Source organism: Mytilus trossulus, chromosome 2 (genome assembly GCF_036588685.1).
Source record: "Mytilus trossulus isolate FHL-02 chromosome 2, PNRI_Mtr1.1.1.hap1, whole genome shotgun sequence".
Lineage (NCBI taxonomy): Eukaryota > Metazoa > Mollusca > Bivalvia > Mytilida > Mytilidae > Mytilus > Mytilus trossulus.
The window spans coordinates 45907709-45934257 of NC_086374.1; the positions used below are offsets into that span (position 1 = coordinate 45907709).

Here is a 26549-nt window from a genome sequence, read left to right on the forward strand (position 1 = left end):
TCCTATCAAATTTATTTTCATCGAAAGGTGTGGCCAATGTTTTTTTTAAAAGGATTTTTTTTTTACAAATAAAAAAAGCTTGATGTATCGGAATCAGTATTGTATCTAAACCTTATGCACCTTAAAAGATGTTATGCCTATCAATTTTAGAGAGTTAAGTATAACCATTGTTGAAATAAGAAAACAGAGGAAATGTCTATCCATGACACAAAATCAGTAGTACACGTACAATAGATAATACAAAATGCAAAGGAACAGCGCTTTTATTATTGTTCTTCATCACAAAGTCACAGCGGGGCCTTCAACACTGAGCAAAAAATCTCTCACCTCACTACAAGTTTAAGACGGCTTTGATCGGATTGTTTTTGCAAATAATTGGGGTAGACTTTGTAGAAATGAACACTATATCCAAACATTTAAAAATAAGACCTTACTGGGAAAAAGTGCATATTTTAAAAATAATAGTTCATACGCATTGGGTTTGTTTTGATTTGAAATATGGCTGCAATGTTTGCCATTGGACGTGTAAGTGTCTTTCAATCAAATCATTAAAACAGATACATATTATACACTACATGTTTGCTTTTGATCCATAGTACATGTGACATTTAAATAACCTTACTGATTATTTAGCTTTATCAACAAAGAAATAAAAAGACCCAAGTCAACCTCAGATTTAATTTATATACTACTTGTAAATTGCAAACGGCATTCAGCCAAACTAATCCTTTTAACAAAGCATTCTCAAACTCTAAGTGTGAACAATATCTAGAATTTTACACTTACAACTTTTCCACGAAAAGGTAGTTTTAAAAGTATTGAGAAAAAACAAAAATGGGTTTATAACAAGTCATAATGAAAACATTTCAAAAAATGTATACTCATGTCAATACTGTTCCAGATATAAATTTTAAAAAAACCGAATCCTTGAGATATTCTACAAACGAGCACTGATATGTTAGCACTATAAAGTATAATGTTACATAATGAAATGAGACTACAAAACAGTTATCAGATATAACATGTCAATGAACTAAATATTACAAAATATTCTACTAGTTCTATGCACCAATCTATTCATATCTTACTTGGTTACCATCATGTATAACAAATAAATAGCATCATTAAAAAACAGAAATAACAAAAACAACAATAAAAACAAATTCACATACACTTCAAACAAAAATGTACATGATCATAAACAACTAATATCAAATTTAGTGTGTTTTTATATCACAAATTTACCCTAAATTAATGAACAGATTCTAAGTTACTTTTCCTTTTTTAATTTTTATAGACAAATGCATTGATTCAAGTGAAACTAAACGGACTAGTTGAATAAACTGTATTCAGAAAATACACAAGAAGATAGGCGACAACTGCACTGGCCTTGTTTAAGACTTCACACAGACACATACATATATATATATAGAGAGAGGTGTGTACATACTGTGGGTAGGGAACATGTAAACAAAATGAAGACTTACAAAAGGAACAAAAAGAATAGTTTTAAATTCCAAATTCGGAAAAAATTATCAAATGAGCTAATGAATGTCAGATATATATGAAAATAAGCCAGTTTGTAATTGATTGCTATGTAACAATCTTTTTTATCATTACAACTGTATGCAACCGAGAATTTATGGCAGATGGTTCAAAACAGCTTCTACACTGTTGATTATTGACATATTGTACGGCACAAAACATATATTATTGTTGAAGGGGTCAGGCATATGTTTTTTTTTTAGGAGGATAAATTTGTCGACTTTATGTCAATACCAACACCTTTTTAATACCATACAGGAACAAGAAAAATATTTACAACTCAATGTTGTTTTTATTTATCGTCCCTAATGTTCACTTCCCTTATGAAACATATTATTATTTTATATAATTTGAAAGTAAAAGAAAATATGAAAGTAAAGATGAATAGCCGGGCTTTCATATATTTGCCAATTGGCATAAATTTCAAAATATTTGTTAATCTTTAACAATGTCTAAAATGTTTCATTCATATCGAACGTATGATTCATTCACTTGCATGAGGATATGGCTCTATATCAACGTGAGGATATCCATTCGGAATAAAAAGTTCTTTTCTCTCAGGGCAACTGTTAAAATGACCATGAACATGCAATTTATTTTCGACGGGAGTAAGTAATCCATCTGACCGAGTATAATCACTCGCCACTGAGGCAACAGACGGCGATTTTCTATTTTCCTTTTCATGCATGTTTTCCGAATGGTATCGTCGCCTTCTGCTCTGAGGCGATTTTTCTGACTTGATCAAATCTGGTTCAGAACCTAACTTTGCAGCCGACTGTTTTGTTATTATTTCCTCTTCTTCCCTCACTCTACTGAGATGCTTATTTCTTCTGGGTGATTTCTTTCGTTGTGTACTACTTACATCATCAATGCTTATAGATGGCGTTTCCATTTCCGGTCGGTTCATTCTACGGGTGGTCCGTCTACGAATGGACGGTGCATATCCTGTTTTCAAAAGATAATTTAATGTTCCTTGATCAGACCGTAACGATCCGTCCATTCGGATTGGCTCTTTTTCTTTCTCTGTCTTTTTCATAGCTTCTCGATCTTCCTCTGAGGCATAGTTTGTTTGTAACGAATGTATTTTTAAAAAGTATCGACTGTAAATTTTATTTTGCTTTGAAACTGGGTCAAATCCGCGGATTTCTTTCTCTGTTCCCGGAGATCCAAATATATGTCGAATGCAAGATAAACAAAAGAGATCTTCTAGGAATAACACGACAGAAAGTTGTTGCAGTCGCCATTGTGGGTATCTATCTTCAAGAACCACTGCGCATGTCTGTGACATCATGGCTATAAGTGAATTTATTAACAGCACGTAAGTAAGCAACGCAAACACTATGTAAAGCGCTATTGCTAAACCTGGAATTCTGGCTTGATTTAAAACTCCAAAATCATCCAAACCTAACATTAGTTTAAACATAGTTAACATGGCACCTCCAAAACTACTAAAGTGTTCAGTTACAGCTTCCTCATATGCAGGAGTTTGCTGATCTAAACTAACAGCACCGACAAAAACGGCATACATGCCTGCTGTAAATGCAAACAACATGAATGAAATAATGACTGAAAATCGCAAAAGATCTCCTATAATGACTCTTCGAATCATTTCTGTGAAAAAACTAAATAGCCGGATAGCACGTAAGAAAAATACGGAAAACCACCAACCAGCAATTACGGCTAGTATCAAAGCAATATTGTCGTGTGTGCTTTTGGTTCTTGTCATGAAAAAGTCAACAAATAAACTTACAGAAAACGCAATTAAAAAAAATACGTATCCTAAGTTGTGAAAAATATATCGAAGTGTATTCGGTCTCCTTTTCTTTGCAATCAGCAACAAAAGAACCATTAAGCAATAGACACCACCACCAAGAACGACACTCATCCAGGATACAAATTCAGCAAAAGTCCTAGATGCGTCCGGGACAGTAATTTCGAGTGTACTTGTGTTTGAAGCAGTTTTGAGGGCATATAACTCGGACCTGATGACTATTTCCATAGTTAAAAACACGGTCATTAACACATGCAGAAAGCCCCATATGAAATAAATGTACCTTAACTTCTGCCATTTTTCAAGAATTATATTCTTTACTGGTATCGTTTCAATTATTCTGAAGGCAGAATGACTCTGGTAGTCGAAATCAAACATCATTTCTAAAATTGACTCAGTTTCTGGATTATCAAACTGACTGCATTTAAAAGGGTTGCAATTCGTTTTTGACTTGATACTTGTACGAGAAACACCGTCAATATTTCTGGAAACCTTTTTACTTCCGTAGCCTTCGTTTGCGGTAGTAGTTGATGCCACGTGGTGATTAGCAACCGTATCAATTTCGGTGATATCATACAATTTTACGTCAAACAGTCCGTCGTGTGTGCTTACAAATGAGTAGACGTTTTCAAGATTAATTATAAATTGAAAAATTTCAACAACTCCTAGTTTAGCGGATAGTTGCAATGGCGTTAGAAATTCGTCGTTTTTCAAAAACCAGACATATGAATCTTCTTTTAAGAATATGTCGGTATCAATGCCTTGGTATCGACCATGACTTGAATTACTCTCTCTCATCCTTTCTATGAGGTATGTAAACATGTGAATAACATTGTCAGTTTTGTTTGGATAAACAGCAGCGTATTTTACCAGAGAATGTAAAACAGTGTCCCCACAACTGTTTTCAGAATGCATATTAGCACCATGATCTAACAAGAGATCCACGATGGTTTCGTTAAAAGTTAATGCCGCAACACTTAATGGTAGTTCACCCATCATTACCGTATTAGCAAATATTCGGCCAACTGCTGGTGTATTAATCATAGTTAATTTCGTCCGGCTTGAATACTGCTTTCTCTCCGATTCTAAATTCGACGACGAAAGCAATAATTCTGTTACATTATCATCGCCTCTAGTTATTGCGATATGAAGTGGTGTTTGTCCTTGGTAGTTCTCGGACGTTTCCCTTGCCAGAGACAGCAAGTCTGGACATAAATCAATTATTCTCTTTATAATATCAAAATCATCTTCGTATTTTACGGCCATATGAAGTAAAGTCTCACTTTTATCTTCACCTTCGCGGTATTGTTTCATGCAGTGTAAAGGACTACATTTGTTTTCCATTATAGTGAGCAGTTCGCGGACTTTTTCGTTTGAATTTGCTTTTATTCCGGACGAAAGTTCTTGTAAAAATCTATCAGGATTCGTATCCAGTAGTGTGATGAAATGTCGTCGTGTATTTTTATCCATCTTTCTTCGTGTGCTGAGTGTTTTTTTCTTGTGTTTTTCACCTGTAAATATAAGAAATCTATTTAGCGTCCTCCGTACAAATATTTCTGGCATTTATAATCAAGTTTTAAATTACATGATTTTTAGTAAAACTAAGTTATGCACAATAACTGTTTAATAAGTAAAGAAAATGTATATTAGTCGAGTAAACATTGGTAAAAGATGAAGATAAAAATAAAAATAAGAAGTATAATGATAGAAGTAATTACTTGTAGCTCCTATTCTGTTCAACTCGAATATTGTACTTAACGTTGTTACTGATAAATGAATATTTTGTTTTTATATTGATACTATCAGTACTATATAACCTGTGAGAAAAAGGGGATTTTCATTAATCAGTCAGAGACAATGACTAATTTGGGACGAATTTTTCGTTTCTTCAATAGTATAGTATGAATTTCACAAGCATGATCAAATATTGGAATAAAAATTAGAACGAAAGGATATTTAAAATACAAGAATTTTCCTTTAAGTATTTGAAAGTCCTTTTAAAAATATTTGTTTTAAATGAACTTTGAACTAGCTCCGATATTAGGGTCAATTAATGATTAACATAAACTTGTTTTTGTGTCCCTAAATCTGAAATGTATTTTCGGTACAGGAATCTTATCCTATTTCATATAAGATGACATATGCAAAAGGTTATGGTTTAATTAATTTTTGCTGTGTACAATGTAAAAATGCAATCAATTTACAACTTTAATCTGATGTACACGTTAGCAATAACAATTTTGAATTACATCCAGAATCGTATGCGAGCGGAACGTGCGTCTTACGTAAAAAAAAGTAATCCTGGTATTTCTGATGAGTTTTGTATACAACCACTGTGATGATGCTACAATAATTGTCTGTGAAGATTTCCTCCACAAAGGTTTTACCGTTACAGTAGTCAGCACTTCTGTTTTGAAATGAATTGTCATCAACATGGTCATAATTTTTCGAAATGCTAAGAATTTTCTACCAACGGAAAAGGTTAGATTGGTTGTATTTGGAAATACCTGTTGTAATATTGTACCCTCTATGCTCTTTAACCTTGTACTTTATTTTGGTCTTTTTTACTTTTTTATTTGAGGATCACAAATGAGTCTTTTGTTGACAAAATTGGCGTCTTGCATATACCATTTTGATCCTGTTATCTATAACAAGTTTATTGTCCTACAGAAGCAGTAGTCGGTTATGGTGTGGGAATGGTGAACAAAAAATAGTCAGAAGTGGAAGTAAATGTTATCTTCAGGCAAACAATACTCAACGTTTTAAATGTGTTTATGCATTCAAATCAATACAGTGAAAAGGAATATTCCCGATCACTTAATTCCACTTTTTTAAGTCAACCATACTCTAAAGTGCCTATACCTGATGACATAGCTTCACTTTTTGCAATGAACTATATAATGTCAATGTGATTATTTAATCCCGATGGCATCTTTGTACATAGGTCAAATATACAGTAAAAATGTTGTATACAAATGCAAGAGGTCTAAACATAACGTGGCACGTTATACAAGTATTTGGCAAAGTTGGGATGGGTATATGAATAATAGCTAGGTATTTCAAGTTTCTTTACAGAATTTCCTATATGTACCACGGTATATTAATCATGAACAGTACTCAAATATTTGGTTTTCTTGAAGTTCACACCATTCAGTATCGTTATTTTTCAGTAGATATTGGGGTTTGTTTTATTATAAGTTTGCGCAAAACTTAATATTGTCACCATATTTTTCATATTCTATTAAGTAAATAGACATTGAAGTGAATCACGACTCCCCAATCGTGGCAAGTCTCCATACCGTATGTTAGTTAAAACTGCTAATCACCTCGAATCTATACAACCTTGGAATAAATCTTACAGATATTGCCAAGAATTTGTCATCGAAAACAGATTCTTTAAAAAAAAGTATAATGGCAAAGCAATCACAGACGAGTTAGCTGACAAATTTAAATTAGTGGCAAAAACTAAATTACTAATCAAAGTACTGCATCCGGCGGATCGTTATGTTTCAGTTAAAGTAGTGTTTAGCCAAATCTGCATTTAAAATCAGTTTTGAAAAACACAACATATATATATATATAGTATGTCAACGTATTAGTATACACACAATACTCATAAAAAGAAGGATAAGAAAATCGTCAAACATAATAAAAAAAAATATGACCAAGAGACCAAATGACACAAACATTAACGACTACAGGCCGCCACACGACCTTCAACAATGAAAAAGCCCTTGCTGCATAGTCAGCTTCGTTAGGATCTGTAAAACTTACCTTACCGTGCGTTCAATACTCCGGTCTGGATTTTGTTACGTGGAAATATTCTTATTATTCTTAATAAAGATATGAATCCTTTCAAATAAATAGCAACCACTTTTAGAGTCCGTCAATACAATTGCATATGCGTAGTTTTTTATATGTGTTTGTTAGCATATCATTATGTTTGGTCGTAATTAATTCTTTAAACTATAATATACACACTGTTATATGAATTCATATCTAGATTTTAAATTGTAAAGCTTATAATAAGTCTATAATAATTAATTAATAACTTGTAACCTAAGATTGTTTCATACTTAGAATGGTTTGGTGAAGCAGTTAGCACATAGCCTATATTACCTGCCGGTTGAGATTTACTCCTTTTGATAATTTTTCGACTTTCATCAATTTTAACATATCCTTTTTCTCTATTACTTTCGACACTGTTGTATCCCTTTTCGTATTCATCGTCCATTTTTGTAGTTTCTAACGGTATTTATACTAACAAAATACTGTTCATATCGAAGACCATAATTTTAACTGTTATTGAAAATCACTTTTCCATTGAATGCATTTGAATAGTATAATGTTCATTTAGTTATTGTTTTAAATAGTATGCTTTACAAAATAGTATGTTCAGTATACTGAACTTATAATTGATGTACTTTTATTTAATTTATTTCATTATTGCTACATGACTTTACCGTGATAACAAATTGTTCCGTTGTAAAGATATAAAAAAAAATGAAATTTTCAGAAAATAATTTTGTTTCTAGCATGAAACATGCATGCGATTCTTTACTAATGTAGGTATTAACGTTTGAATGGCATTATATAACGGCCTTACTTATGTTTTTAAAAAGGAAAGACGATTTTAATATCGTAATTACAGCATACCGTCAGAGAATACGTAATTATTTAACCAAATACACACAAAAATCCTTTTAAAAAACATTTTCTCTATTCGAAACTTTTACAAATTATATAACAAACTTCCATTGAAGATTTGAAAGAAGTGCTGGTCATGTATATATAATCTAAATAAATACTGTTTGTACTATCTTTGTAATGCACAGTGACCCGACCAATGTCACGAATTAACCATAGTATACATTTGTAAAGATTGATTTTTACGACAAAAAAGATATTTTGGCTTAATAACCTTGGCAAATGTAATATTTGATTTAATCCGCATTTAAAAAAAAAATCAAAATGAGCTGCAACTATTATGCGAGATCTTTAATTATCATATATTTCCAAACTAAAGTCGGCCTTGTTTAAACAGACAATATATTGCAGAAGAAATGTTTTTAAAGATTGTCAATTCAATAAATTACATACGATCTTTGAGATTACAGACAACTCAATTGTTATTCTTGTCAGGTTTATGAATAAGGACAATCAAAGAATTAAAAAATATATGTCAGCAATTTTTTTCAAACGTACAACAAAAGAATTTATTAATAATATACAGAATGTTTTTGATAGCCATCGTTTTTCAAAACAATATGTAAACATTTTCAGAACCTTTTGCCCGCATCGGTACTGGTTAAAGAATGGAAAAATTGTTTTACTGAAATTTGCTATTTTGACAATGCTTGTTTTGTTATTAAATAAACATAACGTATACGGTATAGTTAACTTTAAAAGATCACAGCCTGACAGAATGGGAAACAATTTAAAAAAGGGAAATAAAAACGACTATTTTTTTAACCTATAGCATGAAATCAAACAGACCTAGAATAGTCCGCTTACACTAGGTCGCTATCTATTTAAATATATGTTAATATCGGGTTATATGACCGTCAGAAGTCTTCGGATGTCATCTCAATTGTTAGTTAGATGGCGTCTAGACTAACGTACACACACAGTCCTGATATATATTATATAATCCATGCATATTGTTTATTGTTCATTGTAGACTTTTTGCAAGTTGGATACCCGTTTTACTAGGTTATAAGGCAAATATGAGAATTTAAGTCAAACCAGTAAATAAGAATTTGACAGCTTGCTAACTCAGAAAATCCCCTTCTGAATAGTGTTACATGACTTACTATAAAGCTATTAAAGCGCGCACTGCAATGTTTTTAACATAAACCTATGGAAAAATGTAGCAAATGAATAAGATAGCAAACTATTTCAAATATATGAAATCACTTTGAAGCAGCTACATATATGGGAAATGTGACAAGTTTTTTTTCCGTCTGTCATGATCAGAACACGAACAAACTATTAATTGCACAATGTGATTGCAATCCTTAAAGTTATATTTCTATCACCCAACAAACTGATGCTGTGTAGAAGCGATTGCTCAAGTTACTTATATTGCATCGGTTATTTCAGACTTTAGTGATAATCAAAATATGATGTGTTTAAAGAGTTAATGTTTTTCGATTTTTGATTATCAACGAGTACAATATTATATTCAAAATCGATGATCAACCGAACAAAGGCAGCTGTTTGCAATTATCACTTAACCATCGAATGCTGTCAAATACAAGAGTTACGTGATGCGTAAATAATACTCGATGCAATACATGATTGACAAGCAGAAAAAAATTCTTTCCGTGATACCAAAGATGACATCGTGCATGACATTCGAAAGAAAATGATGGTATTCGTCAAAAGAACAAAAGGCAAAGAAGTTGTATAGATCAAGATCCGTAGTAGTTATGTACATTTGCAAAAGAGTAAACATTCAGATGACATTAATATTTCCAACAGTCACAGTCAATACAACTATACGGTCAATAACCAACACCTTTAATGTGTGATGATGAAAATGATTTAATAGTGAGAAATACCATAAATAGCACAAAGAGATCATGATACACTTTTATGAAAATACATTTCAAGCATAGAACTAAATGTTTCCATGCAATATTGTCGATAAATCCCATAATATTTACAAAACAAGACTTGCTTGATTTTCTTGCTGTGTTGAATACCCATTGGTGGTTTTCGGCAGTTTTTTTATCTTTGGTTGGGTTTTCGTCTCTTACGCATATTTCCTATTTTCTATTCTCAATTTTATTTTTACATCTAGATGTGAGAAATAAGAAAACCAACACTAAACAGTATATACTGATTCTGTGTAAAGTCCCGAATGACACATAGAACAGGCCATGCTATACTAAAGTAACTGTGTAAAATCCCGAATGACACATAGAACAGGCCATGCTATACTAAAGTAACTGTGTAAAGTCCCAACGCAAACACAGAACAGACCATGCTATACTAAAGTAACTTTGTAAAGTCCCAAAGCAAACACAGAACAGGCCATGCTATACTAAAGTAACTGTGTAAAGTCCCAAAGCAAACACAGAACAGACCATGCTATACTAAAGTAACTTTGTAAAGTCCCAAAGCAAACACAGAACAGGCCATGCTATACTAAAGTAACTGTGTAAAATCCCAAAGCAAACACAGAACAGGCCATGCTATACTAAAGTAACTGTGTAAAGTCCCAAAGCAAACACAGAACAGACCATGCTATACTAAAGTAACTTTGTAAAGTCCCAAAGCAAACACAGAACAGACCATGCTATACTAAAGTAACTTTGTAAAGTCCCAAAGCAAACACAGAACAGACCATGATGTTTCTACATATTAAATCACGAAGCAATCACACAACTGACCATGCTGTATCATGAAGCAAACACATGTGGAACAGACCATAATTCTGTATTTGTGTAAAATCGCGAAGGAAATACAGAACAGGTCATGCTGATGTGTAAAATTCTTAAACAATCATATTACAGACCATGTTGTATCTGTGTAAGATATCGAGGTTCTTAATACTCGTCATCTTCGTACTTGATTCGACCTCTTAACTTTTTTTAATCGAACGTTACTTGTGAACATTTTGTACATGAAATCTGCAACTGGAATACATTACCATAGGTGGATCCAGGGACTGGCCCACCCAATTTTCGTGGGGGAAAATTTGGTATATTATATAGGGAATAACTGAAGCGTGGCTTGAGTGGCCCCTCTTATGTCAGTTAGAGGGTACCGTTATACAAGTTTCTGGATCCTGCACTGATAACTATGATTATGGTATATTTTTTTTTTAGATATATCTTAATATTTCGACATATGGCAATCTATGATATATACTACACCTTATGTGTAGCTCACAAGATTAAACAAGCATCATACACATATAACGATGGAAATTCTGTGCGTACTATGAAATTTCTCTAAAATTCAGCATGGTATACTCTGTGTTTGCTTTGAGATTTTACACAGCTACAACAAGCTCTGTTTTGTAACTGCTTCGGGATTTTACAGAGATACAGAAAGGTATGTTCTATGACTGCTTCGGGATTTTACACAGCTACAATAAGGTCTGTTCTGTGATTGCTCCGAGATTTTACAGAGATATAGCAGGGTCTGTTCTGTGATTGCTTTGGGATTTTACCGAGATACTACATGGTTCATTCTGTGATTGCTTTGGGATTTTACACAGCTACAACAAGGTATTTTCTGTGATTGCTGCGGGGTTTCACATGGATACAACATGGTTCATTTTGTGATTGCTTTGGGATTTTACACAGCTACGTTTACAGCAAGGTCTGTTCTGTGATTGCTGCGGGGTTTCACATAGATACAACATGGTTAATTCTGTGATTGCTTTGGGATTTTACACAGCTACAACAAGGTCTGTTCTGAGTGTGATTGCTGCTGGATTTCACATGGATACAGCATGGTCTGTTCCGTGATAGCTTTGGGATTTCACTCAGATACATCAAGTTCTGTTCTGTGACTGCTTTAGTATTTTACCCCCTGAAATTCTAAATGTTTTGCCAAAAACATCTAACGTGTCATCCTGGGGTATTATAATGATGCATAATCTCAGATGTAGTTTAAACTATATCTTCAAAGACAAATCAACCAAAAACAATCAATTCATTTGCCTTATAGTTTTTGAATAGTCGTCACAACAAAAATAATTCTACATTTCAAAAGTCAGATTCTTTAATGAGTGTATTGCTTGTTCCTACACAATCCCGTTGATAGGTTGATTCTTCATCCAAAGTCTGAGTTTTCTACAAGAAAATAGAAAAAGTACAAATAAGTGAAATGATGCGACTTGTTTGAACATATATTGGTCTCATACATATGAATATTTGTGTTTTTTAAGGTCAAACGCTTGAGGTGTAAAGATGTATAGATTATCACCGCAGATGTAAACTCCGGTACTGGAGATGTACAAGACTAGCGCTACGGTAGCAGTAATGAGTGAGGTATACCGAACTAACTGATACACGTGCTGAAGATTCCTGTTCATTACCTTACACTATAGCTAGTACAGGATTGTTTTTGTGTTGTTTTACTACATTTTTACTTTAGGACCTTCACTATTTGTTCTATTCAGTTTTGAGTGTTCGTTAATGGGATTAATCGCAGTTTTCCTGTTTCCGATGTGGTTTTTTAAAATTATTATGATAAAAAATTCTCGTCATATTCATTGTATCGAATATTGTTTGTCTTGTTGATGGTCTTTGGTCAATACGTATTACGATTTCGACACATTTTTCTGGTGCCATATCGACGAACACAGAAGACTGATTTAGTAATGGATGTTTTGTATGATAAGAAACTTTAATTTGTAATCGTTTATTTTCAACATCGAAATATAAATTAATTAAGTAACATAATTGGTGCGCATTTCCAAATTTTACATCTTAAGATGAATAAATACGTGTAAGGGGCTTACCAATCGAAACCTCATATAATATCAACTTAATGAAATGTAATCAATTATTATATATGAAAGGAGTAGGTCCAGTAAGACCCCTTTTTGGCCCCAAAATATGGCAGTTTTACAAAATTGTTAAAATGTATACTTTTAGTTATTTATTGGACAGTAGAATGCTTCTGCTACATAAATATGGGCCGTTTTTGACAATACGATGTACATATATCGAGTACTAGCACCATAACGTTATGCTAAATTACCGAAACCTTCAAAATTCTAGCATTTTGGTTAAATTTTAGACGGTTTCCGTGTAAAACGAAAGTGGCCGCTTTCGTGTTCATCCAAAATATTTAAATGTAAGTTGTATTTGATGATAATACATAACATATATAAAGGTTGAGGATGAACACGGATGCAGCCACTTTCATTTTTGACAAAAAAACATCTTAAAAGTTACATTTTTCAGCATATTTGGTATATTTTTCAGCATATTTGGTATATTTTTCATATTTGAGCTTGAATCGAAGCGTTTTTAATGACTAAATTAGTTAAAATCTTTCACATAGATGAATTGAATAAAAAAAAATAGGCATTTAAGTAATTAAAAAGTGGTCAACATCTTTCGTCAGATGAACCTGAAATATGAGGCAAAAATCGGTCCTTACCGGACCTACTCCTTTAGAATTAATTATTCATAATTATCTTTACAAATTTTCAAGAATGGCTTCGATTTAGAAGATTTCTTTTTATAATATACTTACTTCCGTTACAGGGTCACCGTCTGAATCTGAATAGAAGTGAGCTGAATCAAAAGTAATGTCCGGCGAATGTCTTCCTTTTATCCAAAATATTATAATGCTGAGGACAAACACTGCTATAAAAATACCAACCAGAACGACACTCAATGTGTTGTTAGCCACGATTACACGAAAATTGTCCAGTTCTGTATCCACTGTCATATTTTTCATAACTTATCAGCTGGACACTCTAAATCAAAATATGATATATTTTAGTCATCACACAATTCTAATGCTGAGTTATATTATGTTAATGACATTTCGAAATGATAGACAACGTCCCTATGTTAGATCCTTGGTATTTTCATGAGCAGCTGCGAACATTTAATTTCCTTGACCTTTAGTGTATATTATTGTTTTTTTGTACTTGTATCATTGGTGTCTACCATATATGGTTCAGCTCTTTTCGTTAACTGATTTTTATTGTGCTTTCATTTACCTTTTTATTTCAATTTTGAAGAAAAAGAGTGATAATAACTTGTTAATCCTCGACCCATGTTTACGTGTCTTTACAAAATCAGAAAACTTTCAAGATGTTCACGTGTCTTTACCAAGTCAGAAACCTCGTCATATGTTCACGTGTCTCTACAAAAGAAACCTCGTCATATATTCACATGTCTTTACCAAGTCAGAAACCTCGTCATATATTCACGTGTCTTTACCATGTCAGAAACCTCGTCTAATGTTCCCGTGTCTTTACCAAGTCAGAAACCTCGTCATATGTTCACGTGTCTTTACCAAGTCAGAAACCTCGTCATATGTTCACATGTCTTTACCAAGTCAGAAACCTCGTCATATGTTCACGTGTCTCTACAAAAGAAACCTCGTCATATATTCACATGTCTTTACCAAGTCAGAAACCTCGTCATATATTCACGTGTCTTTACCAAGTCAGAAACCTCGTCTAATGTTCCCGTGTCTTTACCAAGTCAGAAACCTCGTCATATGTTCACGTGTCTTTACCAAGTCAGAAACCTCGTCTAATGTTCACGTGTCTTTACCAAATCAGAAAACTTTCAAGATGTTCACGTGTCTTTACCAAGTCAGAAACCTCGTCATATATTCACGTGTCTTTACCAAGTCAGAAACCTCGTCATATGTTCACGTGTCTCTACAAAAGAAACCTCGTCATATGTTCACATGTCTTTACCAAGTCAGAAACCTCGTCATATATTCACGTGTCTTTACCAAGTCAGAAACCTCGTCTAATGTTCCCGTGTCTTTACCAAGTCAGAAACCTCGTCTAATGTTCACGTGTCTTTACCAAATCAGAAAACTTTCAAGATGTTCACGTTTCTTTACCAAGTCAGAAACCTCGTCATATGTTCACATGTCTTTACCAAGTCAGAAACTTCGTCATATGTTCACGTGTCTTTACCAAGTCAGAAACCTCGTCATATGTTCACGTGTCTTTACCAAGTCAGAAACCTCGTCATATATTCACGTGTCTTTACCAAGTCAGAAACCTCGTCTAATGTTCACGTGTCTTTACCAAGTCAGAAACCTCGTCTAATGTTCACGTGTCTTTACCAAATCAGAAAACTTTCAAGATGTTCACGTTTCTTTACCAAGTCAGAAACCTCGTCATATGTTCACATGTCTTTACCAAGTCAGAAACTTCGTCATATGTTCACGTGTCTTTACCAAGTCAGAAACCTCGTCATATGTTCACGTGTCTTTACCAAGTCAGAAACCTCGTCATATATTCACGTGTCTTTACCAAGTCAGAAACCTCGTCTAATGTTCACGTGTCTTTACCAAGTCAGAAACCTCGTCATAATTATGTTCACGTGTCTTTACCAAGTCAGAAACCTCGTCATATGTTCACATGTCTTTACCAAGTCAGGAACCTCGTCATATATTCACGTGTCTTTACCAAGTCAGAAACCTCGTCATATATTCACGTGTCTTTACCAAGTCAGAAACTTCGTCATATGTTCACGTGTCTTTACCAAGTCAGAAACCTCGTCATATGTTCACGTGTCTTTACCAAGCCAGAAACCTCGTCTAATGTTCACGTGTCTTTACCAAGTCAGAAACCTCGTCTAATGTTCACGTGTCTTTACCAAATCAGAAAACTTTCAAGATGTTCACGTTTCTTTACCAAGTCAGAAACCTCGTCATATGTTCACATGTCTTTACCAAGTCAGAAACTTCGTCATATGTTCACGTGTCTTTACCAAGTCAGAAACCTCGTCATATGTTCACGTGTCTTTACCAAGTCAGAAACCTCGTCATATGTTCACGTGTCTCTACCAAAGAAACCTCGTCATATATTCGCGTGTCTTTACCAAGTCAGAAACCTCGTCTAATGTTCACGTGTCTTTACCAAGTCAGAAACCTCGTCATAATTATGTTCACGTGTCTTTACCAAGTCAGAAACCTCGTCATATGTTCACATGTCTTTACCAAGTCAGGAACCTCGTCATATGTTCACGTGTCTTTACCAAGTCAGAAACCTCGTCATATATTCACGTGTCTTTACCAAGTCAGAAACCTCGTCATATGTTCACGTGTCTTTACCAAGTCAGAAACCTCGTCTAATGTTCTATGTCTTTACCAAGTTAGAAACCTCGTCATATGTTCACGTGTCTTTACCAAGTCAGAAACCTCGTCATATGTTCACGTGTCTTTACCAAGCCAGAAACCTCGTCTAATGTTCACGTGTCTTTACCAAGTCAGAAACCTCGTCTAATGTTCACGTGTCTTTACCAAATCAGAAAACTTTCAAGATGTTCACGTTTCTTTACCAAGTCAGAAACCTCGTCATATGTTCACATGTCTTTACCAAGTCAGAAACTTCGTCATATGTTCACGTGTCTTTACCAAGTCAGAAACCTCGTCATATGTTCACGTGTCTTTACCAAGTCAGAAACCTCGTCATATGTTCACGTGTCTCTACCAAAGAAACCTCGTCATATATTCGCGTGTCTTTACCAAGTCAGAAACCTCGTCTAATGTTCACGTGTCTTTACCAAGTCAGAAACCTCGTCATAATTATGTTCACGTGTCTTTACCAAGTCAGAAACCTCGTCATATGTTCACATGTCTTTACCAAGTCAGGAACCTCGTCATATGTTCACGTGTCTTTACCAAGTCAGAAACCTCGTCATATATTCACGTGTCTTTACCAAGTCAGAAACCTCGTCATATGTTCACGTGTCTTTACCAAGTCAGAAACCTCGTCTAATGTTCTATGTCTTTACCAAGTTAGAAACCTCGTCATATGTTCACGTGTCTTTACCAAGTCAGAAACCTCGTCATATGTTCACATGTCTTTACCAAGTCAGAAACTTCGTCATATGTTCACGTGTCTTTACCAAGTCAGAAACCTCGTCATATGTTCACGTGTCTTTACCAAGTCAGAAACCTCGTCTAATGTTCACGTGTCTTTACCAAATCAGAAAACTTTCAAGATGTTCACGTTTCTTTACCAAGTCAGAAACCTCGTCATATGTTCACGTGTCTTTACCAAGTCAGAAACCTCGTCATATGTTCACGTGTCTTTACCAAGTCAGAAACCTCGTCATATGTTCACATGTCTTTACCAAGTCAGAAACCTCGTCTAATGTTCACGTGTCTTTACCAAATCAGAAAACTTTCAAGATGTTCACGTGTCTTTACCAAGTCAGAAACCTCGTCATATGTTCACATGTATTTACCAAATCAGATACCTCGTCCCATATTCACCTATCTTTACCAAGTCAGAAACCTCACCCATTGTACAAGTTTCTTACCTTAATCAGCAACATCGTCTTATCTTTATGTGTCATTACCAATTTGGAAATTTACCACAAGTTCATGTGCTTTTAAAATCAAGGCAGCAACCTTGCCCCATGTTAACGTGTCTTTGCCAAGTCAGAAACATTGCCTCTCGTTCAAGTATCGTTACCAAATCAGAAAATTGCCCCATGGTCACGTGTCTTTATTAAGTCAGAAACCTCGTCAAGGTTCAAGTATCTTTATCAAGTCGGAGACCTCAACCTATGTTCATGTGTCTTTGCCTAGACAAAAACATCGCCCCATGTTCACGTTTCTTTACAAAATAAGAAAATTTGTCAGATGTTCACCAAGTCAGAAACTTCGTCATATGTTAACATGTCTTTACCAAGTCAGAAACCTCGACAGATGTTCACGGGTCTTAAGCAGTTTACCAATTCAGAAACCCCGTAATCGTAATAACATGTTCAAATTTCTTAAACAATTCAGAGACCTCGCCTCATGTTTATGTGTCTTTGCCAAGCCAAAAATGTCGCCTAATGGTCACGTGTCAAAATACCAAGTCAGACTGTAGTCTTAAGTTTCATGAACCCCACACATCATTTGGTTATATTTTGTGAAATCACATGATGCTCACTTCAATTGTAGCTATAGGTAATATGATAATATATCACTATGTCATGTACTTTTCATGTTTAATTTTGTTTCACATGGGTTTTGTTTGCGATAAAAAAAAAAAACAAAAAAAAGAAAAGTCAATGCATCTTTGAACTAAGGATATATTCTTTGAATATGAATTCGACAACTAGAAATACAGAAGGTTGAATAAACTCAATAAATTGAACACATAGAGGTTTTACAAAGATTTGGTAAATTTTGCTTAAAAGTTGATTTGATATTCTGACTATTAAAGTTATTACCTGTCGCATACATGTACGTCCATCTGCTTGTTGTCAAAAATAAACCGTAAAAAAAATTCTCGAGGCAGATGTTTCAGCAAACACACGTCTGACAAAACGCAATTTAACACATTTATTTAACAGATTCAAAATTACTGTGTCTTTTAATTCGCACCTCTATATTGAGTGGAGGTTAACGCATTAGACAAGTAACATATTCTGATCAAATGCAGAACAACACCTTTTCCATAAACCAGACAATATTTAATTTTAGTTTGGCCGTCAAAGTCGCCATTTGATATTTTTGCTCTTGAATCAAATTGAGAATGAAAATGGGGAATGTGTCGAAGAGACATATAACAGACAACAGCAGAAGGTCACCAACACATAAGTGAAATCATCAAAGATAATAAGTGGTTTTATTTCTCCATTACTCGTCGATGCTACAAACCTCATCAATAATACAAACCAGAGCTTAGTAGTCACAAATATAACCTCACAAGAGCAGGCCAGCGTTAATAATACAAACCAGAGCTTAATAGTCACAAATATAACCTCACAAGAGCAGACCAGCGTCAATAATACAAACTAGAGCTTAATGGTCACAAATATAACCTCACAAGCGCAGACCAGCGAAATGCCATTTGTAGCGCAATCGCACATACAATTGCCAAGAATTTATGTGTTTGAATACATTTTCACGAAAACGCAACGTCGAGCAATGAACCGCAAAACTGAGGTCATAATAGATCTAGTTTAATCCTTGTAGAATGGTACACCGGACGATAATTTTGTATATCAAATATGCGTGGCACTTTATCTTTTCTCGAGATACTGACAGTTTAAAGAAAATTAAGATTGGCCAATTATATAGTATCATCGAAAAAGTGACATCAAGACCAGATAATGTACATCTTACCCTTGAATAATATCGTAGTCACCACAAATAAAAGACAGATGGTCAATTACTTATAGTATTTGAGAAACCGACCTAATCAATAAAAACACGTAATGTTGATTGTTAAATCCTAAAATTAGGTAGAAGAGTAGGTCCGGTAAGGGTCGATTTTGGTCTCAAATTTCAGATTGATCTACCGAAAGATTTTGGACTCGTTTTAAACACTTAGGTGTCTATTGCAATTGATTCAATTATTTTATGTGAAAAATTTTAACTGATTTGATTGAGTCATTAAAAACGCTCTGATTCAATTTTAAATATGGAAAATCTATCAAGTGTGCCAAAAAAACGTCACTTTTCAGATATTTTTTGTCAAAAATGAAAGTGGCCGCATCCGTGTTCATCCTAACCCTTGATATATGTTATGTATTATCATCAAATACAACTTACATTTCAATTTTATAAATGAACACGAATGCGGCCACTTTCAATTAAGACGGAAACCGTCTAAAATTTAACTAAAACGCTAAAATTTTGAACATTTCAATAATTTAGCATGACTTAATGATGCTATAACCCCGATATATGTGTATTGTGTTGTCAAAAACAGTCCATAATTATGTAGCAGAAGCATTCTACTTTCTAGTATATAGCTTAAAGATTACATTTTCACAATTTTGTAAAACTGCTATATTTTGGGGCCAAAAAGGGGTCTTACTGATCCTACTCCTTTCGGGCTCGCTGTTTCTAACAGCTATAGGTAAGCACATAGCCACTGTATGTCTCGTATTGTGTGTCTTTCTGTTATATCATAAAAATGTCAACTACATTGAGTGAATGGAAAATATTTCAAGGATAAGACGACAACAATACAACATCATCTGACCAAAGGACATCTGTATTTAACGTCCTTACAAACCATGCATTAATATAAAACAACTATCCTTGTACACGAGGAGTGCCAATATGAGAAAGAATTGTTTATAATTCATTAGCCATTTGTTATCAGACTTTTAGTTCACTTCATGATAATTCTGTACTTCTTAATGTTGCATTTTATTTTTCGATTGCTAAATTGTTTTTATATTGAGCGTGGTCTTGTCGATCCTTTTTCTTGAAAACTTTCTTAAATGTATTGTTTTACATCCAATCATCATGTTGACTTTGCTATAGGATATGTATGTACCGACGGTTTGTGCATTTTGTATTGTTTAATGGTTAGAAAAGCGGTATCTACAAATCCATTTTGATATGAAGACTTACCAACGATTATAAATCATAAATCTTGTTTCTCTTTTGGCTTTTGCTAATTGTTGAAAGCCGTACGTTGACTTATAGTTGTTAACCTTCTACGTCATTTGGTCTCTGGTATAGATTTGTCTCATTGGCAATCTCCTATTACCTTCTTATTTTCATATAACTCATCAAATAGCAATATAAGAAACTAGCAAATATGAAATGCCAATCCTTTATAGCACCTTACTTCATCCGTGATGCGTTCGGTTTGTTTTACTTAGGCTTCAGTTCTCGGTTAATTGATTTGACGTACTAAGTTATTCGTCTCTTCTTCATTTTTTTCTTGACCATTGGACGTTCTATTCCTTTTCGACTTATGAGTATTACTACCCTTAGCATTGAACCTTAAAAATTGTTTTCAAAAGTTTCAAACCGAATTTATGGAAATCGTGTCTCATTGGAAATATGCAAAACAAACTTATATCATTAGAAATCAAAACATATTATTACTACTGACATTTATGGAAATCGTGTTTCATTAGAAATGTGCAAAAACAACTTTATATCATTAGAAAGCAGAACATATTACTACTGAAATATGTTTCTTCAATTCTCGTTGGCAGCTTTCCACAAAAACAAGGATTTTACATTATTGATAACCTTATGAGGTTAATTTAAGAAATAAAATATCGATTATTAGACCTGTTACATGTTGTATTTACTTTGATTAGAATTGCGTATCAATATATTATGTGATTACAGGTCAAGGGTAAGTCATGAGAAAAACACCTAAGAATATTCACCAACAAAAATCATAATGGAAATTCTAGAGAAAAAGAAATTATAAAAGGATATCATTAGAGGCAACACAATATCCATGGCTAAAAGCGTTGAAACAACACTTTTTGACGAGCAATGCTTTTGAATGGGGAAATATGGTTGGATCCCCCTATTTTTCCTGGGTTGGAACCTCCCTTTAAAATATTGCTGGATCCGCAATTGAACCACGCATTTGGAAATAAGGTTTTATATATTCTCTTTGTTCTCTCAAAGCAATTTTAATAGCATTCTCTACATCTACTTGAAACTAAACAAAAGTTTAATGAATCATATAAAAATAGTTATAAGCGATCATAAATTTTGCCTTGTTCTCACCTTTTATTTTTTTTTAAACAAGTAATTAAAGGGAAACTAAACGGAAATTGACACAAAAGTTGATCATAAGTACTATAAGTAACGATGTTGGACCTTGGACCTGATTTACATAAATAAAACACGAAGTATAGGTACGAATAAACTAATTTCGCCGCGAAAGTTGCTAAACTCTTTAAAGTCAAGCTACATTCTTACAGCAAGTTAATTGATTCTCTGTCTTTCACTATCTAAATAATTTTAATACAAATATGAGAAACGAAAAATAAGTCCGTGAAGCGTAAAATATTGGTCAGAGTGATATACTTTATGATAAGCACGTTTACACTATAGAACCGAACGCGTTTACACTATAGAACCGAACGTAATAACCTAATACAGTGATTTCTTATATTTGATTCAGATGCATAGCCATCAAATTCAAGTAGGCGTAAAATGTAAGGCTTTAGTGACCTACTTTTTTTCGGTCTGACACTTTGCTCCCAAAGGTGCATCCTTACTCAGAGTGTTATACTTATAAGTCACTTAAGTCATCTGAGATCCGAACACTAGTATAATTTTGTGTTTAGGGGCAAGCTGTAGCCCGATTCCGACTGCGAGATTTGTTCGCTACGTGGAAGACCAATTGGTGGTCTTAACCTGTTTTCAGCTCTATGGTTAGGTTGTAACCTCCTTTACACACTCCCCGTTTCAATTATAAATGCTATGAAAGCTTATTCGAATCTTCGAAATGACTTCAAACGCTAACTTCCACTAGTCCCGTTGAACTTGGATACGACAAACAAACAAAAACATCAAACAAAATAAAACAAAAGACTACGATCATGGTTATATGTATGAATGTTTTATGCAGCATAGTTAAGCCAAGCAATTCAAAGACCACGCAGTAAATCTAGCATTACAGAACTGCAAACCTTTGATATCCAAGATTACCTGCCAATATGTTCGTGCCAGATCGCTTCTCTCCCTTTTCTGTCATTACTGATTATTTATTTTATAGAGACTGTTTCAATAAGTTGATAATCTACGAAAATCCAAAACTAAATTGTGTTTAATGTCATTGGTTTAGTACATGTGTCAGACAAATTTACCATATTACTAGAAATGTATGTGTTTTTTTTTTGTTTTACTAAAAAAAAGACGAAAAATTGAGAAGAAAAAAAACTCCCAGAATATATATCAACAGTCTTAACTTTATAAAACCTCGATAGTCAGGAAAATCAATAAAGAGGAATATATTTGATATATCGTTACTTAATTGTGAAGGTTAAATATTGAGTAAACAGAATAGAGAATTAAAAATGACAAAAACTTAAAATATACGTCCTGATAATGAGCATAAAGAACAAGGAGAAATGGATAGAACCAAGAATAAAGATCTAGAATAACGAATAATATAAGAAAGAAGATGTGGTATGATTGCCAATGAGACAGCTATCCACAAAAGACCAAAATGACACAAACATTAACAATTATAGGTCCCAGTACGGCCTTCAACAATGAGCAAAGCCCATACCGCATATAGTCAGCTATAAAAGTCCCCGATAAGACAATGTAAAACAATTCAATACTGTGCTAAAATTTAAAAAAAAGAGAGAATAATGGACAACACCAATAAAGAAAGGAGATACATAGCCTAAAAAAGATACACAGAAATCAAGACCCACAATCCAGCCCCTCATATCGTGGCCTATTGATCTACGGTATTAGTTAATTGTTACGGTAGCATGCTCTATTATTAAAATATAATTACATGTAATTAAATTTAATCTATATTTAAGCCTTATTGGATTTATTATAAAAAGGGATTTTGTAGAATATTTTTGAAGTATGACGATATACTGATCTCATGAAATACCAAACTTATAAATGCTTGCGTTGCATTCTGATTATATATTTAAACGTGGCAAAAATCGATTTATAATTCAAGGTCACCGATTACGCGGATAGCTTTTAGTCTTCATATATATATATACAGAAAGAAACATATCATGTATATACATATCGCATATTAATCTTTCGGTGATATTTGTGCAGTTTTCATTTTGATTGACATGTATTTTAATAATTTCTATTTTAGAACAAAAGAAGTGTGCTCTCCAAACTTATCTGATTTTTGTTAAATGTCTTTCTTTGCAATGCATATACATGTAATATGTGTACAAAGTTTACACTGTGGTGCATGTAGATTGAACCTTATTGATTCCTGGTATAAAGCACACTATGCATAATGATTTTAAGAGTCAGACACTCAGCGTGATTACCAGCTTTATAAAAAAAAAATCAGAATATTTTTTTAGGGGACGAACATTTGATTTTCTGAAGGCAGCAAGATGATTTTGAAAAACTTGGCCTAGTAAGAATTAAAAATGAAAAAGTAAGCACAAGACAGCATGAAAATGAATATTTTGCAACATTAAATGCAGGATAGTTGCGGATACAAATGTATACAACGGAAAATGTGCGTTGGTGCTGCATAGACGCAGAAAAATAAGCATGTGCGTGCTTAACAACAAGTGACAATAATTGATAAATCCGCTTGCCCACTCCCTCCCCTCCAAATATCATATGGTCGTCCCCTAAACGCAAATAGTCGAATTTTATGCAGGATTGGTTTCTAGATTGTTAATTTGCCTAACATCCATAATACTAGTAACAAAAAGTACATACATATTCAGAACAAGAGCACGTTATTTTGATATTCCCATAGATTTTGCAACGTGTGCCGATGATAATGAGAGCAAGCATTTAACCATACGCTATTTTCCTAAATCTTTCGTATTGCAGCATATGCTTAACCGTTTGTCAGTACGGTATGTATGATTACGCTGCCATGTTTGGAAGTCCCTCATTTCAATTTCAAGGAGCAATCGAAATGCTTGCTCTCATTATCATCGGCACACGTTGCAAAATCTATGGGAATATCAAAATAACGTGCTCTTGTTCTGAATATGCATGTATTTTTTGTTATTATGGATGTTACAATGGATGAAATGTGTCTGGTTATATAGAATACGTACCGGTGCATCCCTAAACGCCAAAACAAACGTCTCCTACTCTCGGCATAGGCTTTACTATCGTACGGAACAAATTGAAGTGACCATGTTTCTATTATCCTAGTAAACACTAAGGGTCAATGGTGGTTAAAATTTCAACATGTTCAATTCCCGGTATTTGAATAAAGCCTGAGGTCCTGATTGAGTTCGCCGATAACAGACACACACACAAATTAGAATATAATTAACTTCAATTATAAAAACGCGAATTTCATATTATTTAGTCTTTTGTAATTCTTTCAGCCCAAAACCAAGTTATCATGTCTCAACATACCTGTATTAACAAGATTGTATAACAGGCTACTATCTGTTTTAAACACAAACAATGTATCCTGTTAATTGTCAAATAGAAATTCATAGAAAAAAACTTAAAATCGCCATCTATTAAATCAAATTTTTTGCAAGAAGACCATTACCAATTTAAAAATTATTTACACCACGTTCAACTATATCTTTTCATCTTTTCTTGGTTACAGCAGCTAAGGAACATTATCAGTAAAAGTATTTTATTTATTTTTTCTCAAAGCTGACCACTTTTCCTAATTATGATATTTTCATAAGAATTAAGGCAAATGTAAGTAATTTGATATTACTGTAATAAAAATAAAAATTTGTTGCAAGAAGTTTAAACATTATTTTAAAATAATTTATATCAATAAAAAGAAGAAACATTAAGGACTATGGTGATCAGGACACCTAAGAAAACAACTGAGAAGAAAACTATTTGAATTACGTTGTGGTTTTTTTTTTATCTTACATTGATCTTTTGATGTCGTCCCTAACATCTATATAACGATTGTAACCATGTAGGGTATCTGAATTCACAAATATGCAATATCGACCGGACTGATTCTTGACAATGGGTTGTATTAAAGTATAAGATCAACTATATCTTGCAACTTTATACTTTAAGGATCGTTTTCACGGTTTATTGATAAAATGCAACTAGATAAACTATAGTGTCTTGCCCGTGTGAACACAGGAATATGACGTTAATAAGAGGAGCACAGTTCGTTCCCATATTAACACAAAGTGTCTGCTAATACAAAATAGGTTGGCAAAAGAAAAAACACATCGTGTCAGTTTAACTGTTCTGATTACAGAGTTTGTTCTTATGTAATATGTACACTATCCGTTATCAAAACATGATAGTTGTATTTGTTATTTTCATGAAAACAAGTTGGACTAATAAGCTTTTAAGCTAATAATATGGAATGCGTGCATAACATGTAGAAAAGCCAGATATGGCAACTTCTTCATTCTTAAGTATGGAATAGAGTTTGCATTTCATTTCTCTTTCTCTTTGTGTTTCATTGGTCAACCATTTGGTGAGACTCGAAGCCTAAAGCGAAGCTACGTCACTTCTTTAAATGCATATGTAAGCATGATATAACTTAATATAACACCAACTGAAACTTAGTTCACAAATTAATGAAATAAAAAAAACATCAGAATATAACGCAGTTGCCAAATTTTTTAGAACTTTAAAAATATCCGAACAAAACAAAGACGTTACCTTATTGATCAGACTCAAAACAAAAAAGAACCAAAATATATTACATGTAGATTGTCTTTACATTGTTCACACTTTATTTAAAAGGTTTGCATCTGAAAATTATCTCTTGAAATTTTTGGTTTTGCTTTGCCACGTCCCTTGAAAATGTGTCTTACGAAATACGTTCTAACTTTTCCGAATTTGTAGCTTCTTACCTTTGTTTTAATCAATCTTTAATTGTATCCATTATGAATGCACCACTGTCTTCTGTCCCCTGGAATTTGTCGTGTCCCTAAATATAATTTTCGCATTTTGACGTATCTTCTTTGTGTACAAAAATAGATTTAAATGTCTTCATGTAAACAAAAACAGCTGATCGATCATAAGTATATTTAAATATGAAAAATCCTTTCAAATTTTCCTTCTTATAAGTAATATGCGTTATATACAACAGAAAGTATCTGACTAATTCCTTTGTAAGCAATGTCCACTTTATTAGCTGACGGATATAGACAAA

General features: G+C 33.5%; 1 protein-coding gene across 2 annotated transcripts; it reads right to left on the reverse strand.

Moving 5' to 3' along the window:
* Positions 1-1940: 1940 nt before the first annotated feature.
* Positions 1941-26549, reverse strand: LOC134707365 (transient receptor potential cation channel subfamily V member 5-like). 2 transcript variants are annotated; one of them, XM_063567070.1, is made up of 2 exons: positions 26248-26549; positions 1941-4827 (listed from the first exon to the last, which is right to left on the reverse strand). In XM_063567070.1, the coding sequence occupies exon 2, from the start codon at positions 4784-4786 to the stop codon at positions 2030-2032; it is 2757 nt and encodes a 918-aa protein (XP_063423140.1). In that variant the 5' UTR covers positions 4787-4827; positions 26248-26549; the 3' UTR covers positions 1941-2029. The 2 variants fall into 2 exon arrangements, with proteins under 2 accessions (XP_063423140.1, XP_063423141.1); XM_063567071.1 differs by lacking the exon at positions 26248-26549 and adding an exon at positions 24502-24688.

What these genes read in the sequence shown, in the direction of transcription:
- LOC134707365 (XM_063567070.1), bottom strand. Translation starts at nt 4,786, where the DNA reads ATGGATAAAAATACACGACGACATTTCATCACACTACTGGATACGAAT.